Here is an 11,272-nt window from a genome sequence, read left to right as displayed (position 1 = left end):
CAGCCCTGTTGCAGGGCGCAGGGGGCGTGGGGGTCGAGGAGATGCGCCTGCTCTCACTCTGGAGGCCGCGGCTGCGAGGCCAGAGGAGGAAGCGGGGCTCGACTCAGGCCCCACATCAGGCATCAGTGTCGGGGGCCATCTGCTTACCGGGCAGCCAGAAGCTATTGCTTATTTGGGGTATTGTCTGTACATGCTGTTACTTAACTGTGCGTACACATTTGTTCCTTTTTGTTACCTACTGTAAGTGTTCTGATTTTATGCTGCTGGGATCTTTGTTTTGAATTCCTATTTCCTTCCATTTTTAGGTCCCAATATTGAAGCCCATGGACCTTATGGTAGAAGCAAGTCCACGACGAATTTTTGCAAATGCTCACACATATCATATAAATTCCATTTCAGTAAATAGTGATCATGAAACATATCTTTCTGCAGATGACCTGAGAATTAATCTATGGCATTTAGAAATCACAGACAGAAGTTTTAGTATCCTTCATCAGGTGGATATCGCAGCATTTTTATACGATCGTTCTTGGATAGGTCATCTCATCTTCATTACACCCCTTTGTCTCAGAGTCTGTCCTTTGTCATTTTTTTTCTCCTGTCAGAAGCTCACATTTTCTCTCAATGATTTGTGAGGACTCTAATTCATGAAGGGTTCATTTATGCAGTCGTATCTTTCATGGTTTTCTTAAAGATTTTGTCCCACCGTCGTGCTTCAAATGCCCTTCATTGCAACTGAGATCATACAGCACAGAAACAGGCATGTGCTTTCTGCTGTTAGCACTTTTATATATATACATATATATATAATGTTTTTTTCGTTTGTTTGTTTTTTTATTTTTTGCTGCGTTGGGTCTCCGTTGCTGCACAGGGGCTTTCTCTAGTTGGGGCAAGCGGGGGCTACTCTTCGTTGCGGTGCGGTGCCTTCTCGTTACGGAGCACGGGCTCAAGGCATGCGGGCTTCAGTAGCTGTGGCTCGTGGGCTCTGGAGCGCAGACTCGGTAGTCATGGCGCACGGGCTTAGTTGCACCACGGCGTGTGGGATCTTCCTGGACCAGGGCTCAAACCTGTGGGACGTCCCCTGCGTTGGCAGGCGGATTCTTAACCACTGCGCCACCAGGGCAGCCCCTATCTGTTAGCACTTTAAAAACACCTTGGATCCACTCACAGGGCCCAGTTAGTTGGTGCCCTCGTGGCTCCTCCCCTCCCACTTCACTTTCAGCCCAGCTTTGCTCTTTGGCGAGCTCTCGCATGAGCTGGGGTGCCGTTCTCTCATCTCTGGGCGTGGCTCCTTCCCCAGCTGGGCAGTGTCCTCACAGGCCTTTGCTGACCTGTTCTCAGGTCAGCAACCTAGGCATAGCCTGTTGGCCACTCTTCTCCGGCACTCGGCCCTGTGTGCCTCGTGTGCTTCCCCGGACTCCAGGCGGTCAGCGGGCTCAGCCTGGTCCCTGCTCTGCACGGTGGCCTGGAGACAGCCACGACGGCGTGCTGGGCACTGTAGGGCTCCAGTCCCTCCAGGGTCCCTGCCCACAGTGTCTGGTGTCCGGAGACTTGAGCTGTAGTGTCACCAAGTTTTTTCGCTTCCTTAGTTGTGATCTGTTCCTGCTGTCCTATCTTGGCCCAAAGCCAAATTGTATACTTCCTTGTTTCTCCAGTTGAGTGATTTCTGTATTTGGCAACCTACCATGTGACGTTGTTCTGGCTACTTAGAGCAAGCCCTTGGTGTCAGATACTCAGCAAAGCAGAGTCTTTTGGAACCTGGCGATACTCGTGTGTCTGTGTCATTTTTGTGGATGTTACTACGGGACTTTTGTGCAGATGGGCACTTGCTTGCCTCCTGGTCTTTGAACGTGTGTTATGTTGCTTTGAAAGTCCCTTCCTAGAATGCTAGCAGTAGCAGCGAGATGAAAGCAGCCCTCGTATCTGCATGGCCGTGGCCCCTGTCAGGCACGTTACTGGAGTCCGATTAGTGCATTAACGTAGATCCTCTTAACTGGTGTGCTCGTCCGGCATAAAGTACGTGTGATCGCCTCCTCCACACCTAATCTCTTAAACCTCGTCACGCGGGTTATCTCATGCCTGCGAGCGCCCTGCCTTAACTGTGCACTTCAGACATCGTGGACATCAAGCCTGCCAACATGGAAGAGCTGACGGAGGTGATCACGGCGGCCGAGTTCCACCCGCACCAGTGTAACGTGCTCGTCTACAGCAGCAGCAAGGGGACCATCAGACTGTGCGACATGCGCTCCTCCGCCCTGTGCGACCGACACTCCAAGTGTAAGTGCCGGGCGTGTATATAAACGTCCCGTCTAGAGCCTGTGTTGTCTGGGCGCCGAGCCACCTCCGAAGACTCAGAGGTGCTTTTTGTTACGCATGTGCCTGCGCGAGCGTAGGCCGGCCTTGGTCCTCGCGGCGCTGCTGGCAGGGTGCGGAGCGAGAGGCCCTGCTTTTGTGGCGCCGCGGTGGAGCCCGCAGGTCACTCCTGCCAGCACTTCCATGCGGCGTCCGCCTCCCTGGGTGGGCCCAGTGAGAGCCCCTTGTCGCCTCCACCTCTGTGCACTAGGACCTCTGCTGAGTCTGGAGACGCAGCCCACCTGTGACCTTTCTCGGCTCTCGGAATGGGCTCTGTTCCCACAGAGCTTCGCTGAACTTGAAGGCAGTTCCCTGAGGTGAAGGTCTAGTCTTTAATCCACTGAGTCTTGAAGTCCTTCTAGGTGAGGAGAGCTTTGGTTTTGTTTTTATTTTTAGCCATAACCAACAGGCCCTACTTTGTAGAAAACCAGAAGTCTGTGTGTCACAAGACATACAGAGTGTGTCCTGAGAACTTTGCCGACACGTTCCCAAGGACTGAGCAGTGACGCCATCCCAGCCTGGAGCGCCATGGGTTTTCGTGTTCTGGACACTTGGTCCTGCAGCTAACTCAGTGTATCGGTCAGTCTGTCCAGAGTGTCTCCTGTCGTAAAGTGGGGCAGCTCCAACAGAGCCTGATGGGAAGTGTCCTTGATGACTGGTTCTTAGGAGCCTTTTTGCCTCATTCTGTCTCTTTTTGAGGCTAAAGTATAGGGGGAGGGGGGTTTTCTTTCGGTTTTAATTTTTGGTTTTTGGGGTTTGTGGTTTTCTTTTTTTTTTTTCCTTTTGGCCACACTGCGTGGTATGTGGGATCTTCCCCAGTCCGGGATCGAACCCGTGCCCCTTGCAGTGGAAGCACAGAGTCTTAACCACTGGCCTGCCAGGGAAGTCCACTATAGTGTGTTTTTTTGTTTTTTGGAGTTTTTTAAATAAATTTATTTATTTTAATTATTTATTTTTGGCTGTGTTGGGTCTTCGTTGCTGCTTGCAGGCCTTCCTTAGTTGCGGCGAGCAGGGGCCACTCTCCGTTGTGTGTGCAGGCCTCACGGCGGTGGCTTCTCCTGTTGCGGAGCACGGGCTCTAGGCCCGTGGACTTCAGTTGTTGCAGCACGTGGGCTCTAGAGCACAGGTTCAGCAATTGTGGCGCACAGGCCTAGTTGCTCCGCAGCATGTGGGATCTTCCTGGACCAGGGCTCAAACCCATGTCCCCTGCATTGGCAGGCAGATTCTCAACCACTGCACCACCAGGGAAGCCCCTATAGTGTGTTTTAAAAGAACTTTGTACTTTAGTAGAATTCCTGCAATGAAAAATGAGTCTTTTCTAATGTTTGGCCTGTGTTTTCAGGAGAACACTCGTGAGTAACAATTTTAGATTCCAAGAGTAGTTTTATTTGTCAGCAAAGTTACTTATTTGAGTAAATGCTCAGAGTATTGCCACCAGCTTGCTTATAATCAACTTCAAATGCAGACTCAACAAACATAGGTTCCTACGTTAAAAAAAAGAAAATCAGGGCTTCCCTGGTGGCGCATTGGTTGAGAGTCCGCCTGCCGATGCAAGGGACACGGGTTCGTGCCCCGATCTGGGAGGATCCCACAAGCCGCAGAGCGGCTGGGCCCGTGAGCCATGGCCGCTGAGCCTGCGCATCCAGAGCCTGTGCTCCGCAACGGGAGAGGCCACAACAGTGAGAGGCCCGCGTACCGCAAAAAAAGAGAAAAAAACAAAAAACAAAAACAAAGAAAATCACAAGCCGCTGCAAATGAGAGGAAGTACAGAAATCCTCACCCAAAGTTCACCAAGCCACAGGCTCGACAGTGCACTGGGGGCTCTGGGGTCTGGTGCATGGGCAGGGGGCGAGTGAGGGGGCACTCGAGTTACTGCTGAGAAAGCAGAAGTGTCAGGGAAAGAGAGGTCTGCCATGGAAGCCTGTAGAATCTTTCTGAAACTAGTAGTTTGGTTTTGTTAGCGTAAGTCTCGACTATTGAATAGTGAAGGAAAACCCCTTTTCTGACAGGCTTTGGCAGGTGGGACTGTTCCGGTGTTAAAATCTGACCCAGGCGTTCGCGACTAAGGGCCGGGCCCTGAGTGCACTCGCAGGCTCGTCAGCCCCAGGGCGCTCGGGGCACCATGTCGGCATCTGCTGTAGCGCCCTTTGTGTCTCTCTGTGCCAGGGACAGGATGGGACGTGGTTTGCTAGGGACTGGCATTCCGAGGATCTGCAGGGAAGCATCAGGTTAATGCAGAGGCCTCACCAGGATGCACTCAGAGTGCCCGAGCAGCGTTCTGGGCTGCGAGCCAGGGCCTGGGTGAGCCTGGGGCCTGTGCTTCAGGGAGATGGGAGGCCGCAGCGGTGTCGGGGGAGGGCCCGAGTCTCGCCTGGACTTTAAAATGATTTGTTCTCTGGTTTTTAAACAGAAGCTGAAAACATTTGTTTTCCAGTTTTTGAAGAGCCGGAAGACCCCAGCAGTAGGTCCTTCTTCTCAGAAATAATCTCTTCTGTGTCCGACGTGAAATTCAGCCACAGCGGTCGGTACATGATGACCCGAGACTACCTGTCGGTGAAGGTGTGGGACCTCAACATGGAGAGCCGGCCTGTCGAGACCCACCAGGTGAGGCCGCGGCATGGACCCTGCCACGTCTTGCACGCAACCGTCCCTCTGACCTTCCTGTACTTTCATTAAGGTCCACGAGTACCTTCGAAGCAAGCTGTGTTCCCTGTACGAAAACGACTGCATCTTTGACAAGTTTGAGTGCTGCTGGAACGGCTCCGACAGGTGAGACCTGCGTCATGACCAGGCCCGAAGCACGCTGACGTCCTCAGAGGTGGGCCAGGCTGCCAGGAGGAGTCCCAATGGGCTTGGTTTTCCAGGCCATCTGTGAGGTGGCCCTAGCAAGGTGGAAACGTGGGATGTCTGGGCACACTTCTCACCTTGCTTATGACTCCACCTTGTGTTTAAACAGCAAGCGTAGTACAAGGTTCATGTTGGCTATTTTAAAAACGCTTAGTGGATGATAATTTCTTTTTTTGTTGTCAGTTCCAAGATGAGTGAAAGGAAGGCGGTGGGGAGGTTAGTCACTGTGGCGTGTGTGGGATGGCCACGTTCCAGTTTGCCTTTGGGGACAAGTGGAGGACGAGACCTCAGAGTCGCTGCTGTGCTTGGACAGAGTGGGGGTGGCTGGTGTGACTCCGTGGTCTACCTCGTGATGAGGCGGTTTGAGGCCTCCGCCACCTTTTTGTGCGTGTCTTAGAGGTGACAGCAGTACTAGTGCTGCCGAGAGGTCTGTTTCATATTCTACGAAATGTTGCACCTCGCATGATGGAAGGAGATGAGCTTGCATCGTCTGTGATGGATTCTGCCGTGTGCTGCTTGTCAAGGGTGTCAGTGAGCAGAGGACCTCGCCACTTTCAGAGAGGGACTGACGGACATTCTGAGAAACCCTTTGGCACAAACACCTAGAAACATCAGATGTCACACCACAAATCTCTTTGTGGGTATAGTTGAGCTCACAACCGGTAAGGCCAGGAGTGAAGAGGAAGCAGGAACTAGGAGGGCGCCCTCGCTGGCCTCAGGGCACCAGCTGGAACCAGGGACCTGCAGCCCAGGAGGGTACAAGAGCTGTGGCCCTGGACCCACACAGGGTTGGCAGTTGAAACTGGGACCCTCGGGGTTATGGAAAAGGCATCCATCTACGTTCAGATGCATCCCAAGGGAAATGTATCTGTCTGAGACCTTGGATTGGAGTGGATGAAGTCCCCTGACCTTTGTGACCGTAAGCCTCCCTCCCCGCCAGGGACGTGTGTTTGTATTTGTACTGACCTGGAGAAGCTCACTGAGGGTAAGTCCCAGCAGACAGGCAGCCCCGGGCATCCGCACCGTTCACAGGCTGACGTGCCACCTGTTAGTGTCTCCTGCTGCAGACGCGGGGCCCCTGGGCCAGAGGAGAGGACTTCACTCCTCACAGCACAGCAGAGCAGCACGAGCTTGGTCACAGTACCTTGGGGGTGGGGGGCGGTGACACAGGGGGCCCGGGCAGAGGCCGCTCACGGAGCGGGGTTGGCCTCACACCAGCACACACTCAGCTTGGGGGTCAAGCTGAGAGTGGTAAACAAGGCTGCAGCCCTGAGATGTGGCCCAGGTAGAGAGCGCTGAAGAAACGCATTCTTGGCAAACCCACTGAAAACACGTAGGGGTGCCTGGCACCCGTGGCGGATTTGTCTTTCCCAGGGCTCAGGATTTCCCCAGATTAAAATCACTTAAACAGGAGCTCACAGGTGAAAAGCACCAAACACATGAAGGAAAGCCAGTGTGAGCAAGCCAGCAGAAACAACCACAGAACTGTGACCTCTGAGAGATCCGGTACTGAAATCATATGCCACAGGATATAAAATGAGAATGTGGAAATACTCACAGGTTAAAGGACGGAACCGGAACCTGAACATGGAAGCACAAGGCCATTAAAAACCACCCAGGACGTCTGCAAAAGCATCGTGCAGGACTTCTAGAAATGAAAACTGTGGTAGTTGAAAAATCACTGTGTGAATTTAGCAGACCCCGTGAAGCTGAAAAGATCTTGAATTAGTGAACTGAAGATGAGAAATATTTTAAGAAGAAAGATCAGGAGAGATTATCCAGGATGCAGCTCAGAGAGCCAAAGAGACAGAAAAAACATGGAAGGTTGGAGAACACGGAGGGTCAGATAAGGTCCAACGTAACCTAAGTGGAGAGAAGTGTCCAAATTGGAGGATTGTGGAGAAGTAGCAGTTAAAGTGTTAACGGCCAGGAATTCTCTATAACTGATGCAAGACTGAACGAATACGCAGACTCAAGAAGCACAGAAATCCACATCCAGGTCATAATGCAGTTACAGGGCACCAAAAACAGAGAAAAGATCTTAAAAGCAGCCAGGGGAGGAAAGACCCATTGCCTTCGGAGAAAGGGTGTTCAGACCGCGAGCAGACCTCTCGGCCCGGCAGTGGAAGCCGGAAGGCGCTCTGATGCGGTGTGTCGTGATCCCTTCTGACTCGCTTCCTGAAATTGTGTCCAGAGATAAATGATCATGCAGGAATGTGCCTTAAACAAGGCCCCAAACCCAGACAAAGAGATCCAACTACATTGACTTTAAGCTTCTTTGTATCATAATAAAACAATGGAAATAAAACCCACAAAAGCACGTAAAATTAACAGAGATGAATATCCAGAATACGTGAAGAATCGTAAGTCAGTGAGAAAGTCCTAACTACTCATGAATGGGAATTAACAGAAACGGGGGGAATGAATAACAACACATCCTCATTAGTAATCAGCAGATCAAAGCAACAGGGACGTCCCTTCACATCCATCAGAGTGACGGAAATGTTGGGGTGGAGGTGGAGGCCAGTGGGCATGACCACTGCCACTGCCCTTCTTCTGAGGCTCCCTGGCAGTGGCCGGGTGGGCTGGGCACCTCTCGAATATACAGACAAGAAAGAAAACACGTTCCAAGACGTGCCCTGGAGGCAGCTGAGCCATGTCGGGGTTCCTCCCTGGGCGGGCGGACGGACGAGGAATCATCCTCTGTTCGTGGTGTGGACCAGACACAGCGAAAGCCCGGGTTACAGCTGCGCAGACCTGTACGCCATCACACAAGTGACTCATCTGATGTCTAGAGCATGCAAGACGGTTTTGTTTTTAAGACCGTGCAACTGTTCAAAGGACAACCGTGTATAGGAATGTTCCCTGCACGGTTCTTTATGCTTCGCGGTAGATCCGAGATATTGCAAAATACGTTTAAATTACCCATCTCTGGCACATCCTGAAGCTTTCTGGTGGCGCCTACCTGTTCCCTCACTCCTGCCAACATGCCCTGCCTTCCTGCCTGGAAGCTTGTGTGGAGTTGGGGGCGGGGGCAGAGCCAGGTTTTTGCCACCATCCCAGTCACTCCGCCTGGGACGGCGCTGCCCAGAAGTTAAGTTTTGCCCCACTTCATCGTGCTCCAGGTTTGTAGCAAACACAGACATCACCGTTAAGTTGCAAGTCCACTTACTCCTGTGTTTGGCGGTGTTCCCGCCTAGGCAGCACCTGGCCAGGTGCTGGGGAAGGCTCTCATTCCCACCGTGTGGAGCAGCGGGCCGGGGGGACATCCACGCCCATGCAGGTGCCGTCAGGACTGCTGAGTAATAGTAATAATCGTAATAGACGGCGTGAAGGTTGGTCCGCTTTCATTTCTGTCGCGCACCAGCACCTCTAATCAACATTGATGATAAAATACTCCTTCCCGAAAAAATTCTTTCATTGGTCTCTGTTCGGAATAGTCACTGCAGTTAAGTTTTTATATATTATTTATTTATTTATTTTTGGCTGTGTTGGGTCTTTGTCACTGCACACGGGCTTTCTAGTTGCAGCGAGCAGGGGCTACTCTTCCTTGCGGTGCATGGGCTTCTCATTGCGGTGGCTTCTCTTGTTGCAGAGCACGGGCTCTAGGCACGCGGGCTTCAGTAGTTGTGGCGCACGGGCTCTGAGGCGCAGGCTTGCGGGCTCTAGAGCGCGGGCTTCAGTAGTTGTGCACGGGCTTAGTTGCTCCACGGCGTGTGGGATCTTCCTGGACCAGGGCTCGAACCCGTGTCCCCTGCCTTGGCAGGTGGACTCCCAACCACTGCGCCACCAGGGAAGTCCCTGCGGTTAAGTTTAATAACAAATGTAAGCTTCAGATCAGCACGTTTGTTGCTTATCCTTTTGTGAGCATCGTGTTCTGTGTGGAAATTAAAGTGGGCAAGTGGCAGTTGCTGGCGGCCCTCCTGGGCCCCACTGCACGGCCCTGCTGCGTCCACCGCCACACGGCCCTCCGTCCCCGAGGTGTGTGCATTCCAGGCTTCAACAGTACAGGTGAGATAAGCCAGGAGAGCTTATCTTTTTGTGCGGTGCGAGGTTTTAGATGAGGCTAATCAGACACCGAAGGGTTTGCACAGTCGGGGTCAGCCCTACGCCGTGTGAATGAGGCAGCACGTGCCTCGCGGGGCCTCAAGATCCGCCCCTGATGATGCGGGGATGGCCCGGGAGCCCAGGGTGCCAAGGAGGAGGCCGCAGGGCAGTCTGGTCTTACCGCGCCCGACGGGCCCGCTGAGGCAGGGGCTGGACGCACGTAGAAGCATTTGCCGGCAACCAGCCACTCTCCTCTTAGCTGTGTAGAGACCCGAAGTTTTCACCAGTGTGCGAGAAGCGCGTCACGGTGCTGTGTGCTTCAGTGGAGACGCGGAAAGGCGTCAGAACCAGCCCGGAAGGGAAAAGGCCACGGGCGCTGCTGCAGCATCTGGAGTGTCGGGAAAGAAGGCCCCGGCTGTCTTGCACGCTGACCCCGTGTCTGAGGCCCCTCCTAACTATTTATATACCTGTTCCTTCATGAGAAAAACGCTTTTAAGATTAAAATGAACTTTAAAACCTTGTCTGGTCAGTCGTGAGCAAAGATGGTAACAGATCTCACGAATGTCTCTCGAGCACGTGCGGAGCCCTGCCGAATCGGGGCAAAGTGCAGGAGGTCAGACCGTTACCCGAGCCTGGGGCAGTGACTGTGTTGGGGTTTTTACCTTGTTTGAAAACACATTAATGTAATTAAAAGTGTAAATCCATTACTTTTTTCCGTTGTATTTATTTTTACTGATAGGATTATGTATACGAAGTTTAGGAAGAAATTCTCACTGCGTCTCTCTCCTGACCATTATGATTTTTCATTTTTTATTTGTAAAAATGACCCTGCTGTGTAGAATTGGGGGTAGGAGAGGTAAGCAGCTCTATCCATGCGTCCAGGGCCGGGCCGGGCTGGGGGTTGGAGGTGGTCACTTAGAAGTCTTCCTGTCCTTGTTTTGAGCAGTGCAATCATGACTGGGTCCTACAACAACTTCTTCAGAATGTTCGATAGGACTACATGGAGGGATGTTACGCTGGAAGCTTCCAGGGAGAACAGCAAGCCTCGCGCCAGCTTGAAGCCTCGCAGAGTGTGTGCAGGTGGGAAGAGAAAGAAGGACGAGGTGAGCGTGGACAGCCTGGACTTCAGCAAGAAGATTCTGCACACAGCCTGGCACCCAGTGGAGAACATCATTGCCGTGGCTGCCACCAATAACTTGTACATATTCCAGGACAAGGCCAACTAAGGAGGCAGCGGGACCTGCATCTCGTGCAGAATCGCGCCTGCTCGTTTGGTGCCAGAGGACAGGCGACATCCTCTCCGTGAAGAGCAGGGTCGCCCTCCTGCCTCTGCCCAGACTGCACGGGCTGGCCGCGCAGGTGCCCGCGGGCTTCTGCTTCAGCAAGGTGAGCCCTGGGTGTCGCTGCTCAGGTGAGAAGCCCGCTCGAAGCAGAGTGATGGACAGGACTCAGAAGAGGCCATTGCTAAAATAAACATATTTATTGAAGTCTGAGCCTTCCTTCCAATTTATAGACCAAAAGTTAACATCCAAGAGGAAAGCTGTCAGATTCAGTGTCTGCTCCTGTCGAGCTCTCCTCCTCCTCTGCTGTCATCCTGGGGCCTCCACGTGCGTGGCTGCTGCCCGCCTTCCCTCAGCCTCTCTCAGCCCAGGCGGGGCCTTGGCCGGCGTGGAGATTCGGTCGAGCGGGCTCAGGCCGCTTTACTCCCATCGCGCCTCTGGTGTAACCGCCTAATAAAAGCAACACACTCTAAAAAGTGTTTTTAAGTCCAAAATCGGTATCGTCTTTATTTGATTTAATTACATATAATGAAATGATGCAGAATTCAACTTTAAAATCTTTTGTCCTTCGTTAACAGAATGGTGGAACGTGTGCAGTACTTCAAACTCTGAACGTATGTATCCACAAACTTCCATAACTTTTTTGTTTCTGTAGAAATGGTACATCTGACACACCAGGTAAGGTCTGGAAAGAGCCTTACCTGCAGCTGCCTCTGAGAAAGAAAATCCCAAGGAGTAGTAACAGA

General features: G+C 52.4%; 1 protein-coding gene across 1 annotated transcript; it reads left to right on the top strand.

Annotated features, from left to right (window-relative positions):
* The first annotated feature begins 323 nt into the window (after positions 1-323).
* Positions 324-10,472, top strand: PPP2R2D (protein phosphatase 2 regulatory subunit Bdelta). Its single transcript, XM_065894938.1, has 5 exons — positions 324-483; positions 2,113-2,277; positions 4,787-4,956; positions 5,030-5,121; positions 10,193-10,472. The coding sequence occupies exons 1-5, from the start codon at positions 324-326 to the stop codon at positions 10,470-10,472; spliced, it is 867 nt and encodes a 288-aa protein (XP_065751010.1).
* Positions 10,473-11,272: the final 800 nt, after the last annotated feature.

Source organism: Phocoena phocoena, chromosome 16, assembly GCF_963924675.1.
Source record: "Phocoena phocoena chromosome 16, mPhoPho1.1, whole genome shotgun sequence".
NCBI classification, from domain to species: domain Eukaryota; kingdom Metazoa; phylum Chordata; class Mammalia; order Artiodactyla; family Phocoenidae; genus Phocoena; species Phocoena phocoena.
Note: the sequence above shows the minus strand (reverse complement) of the source record. Positions and strands in the feature narration are given on the sequence as shown.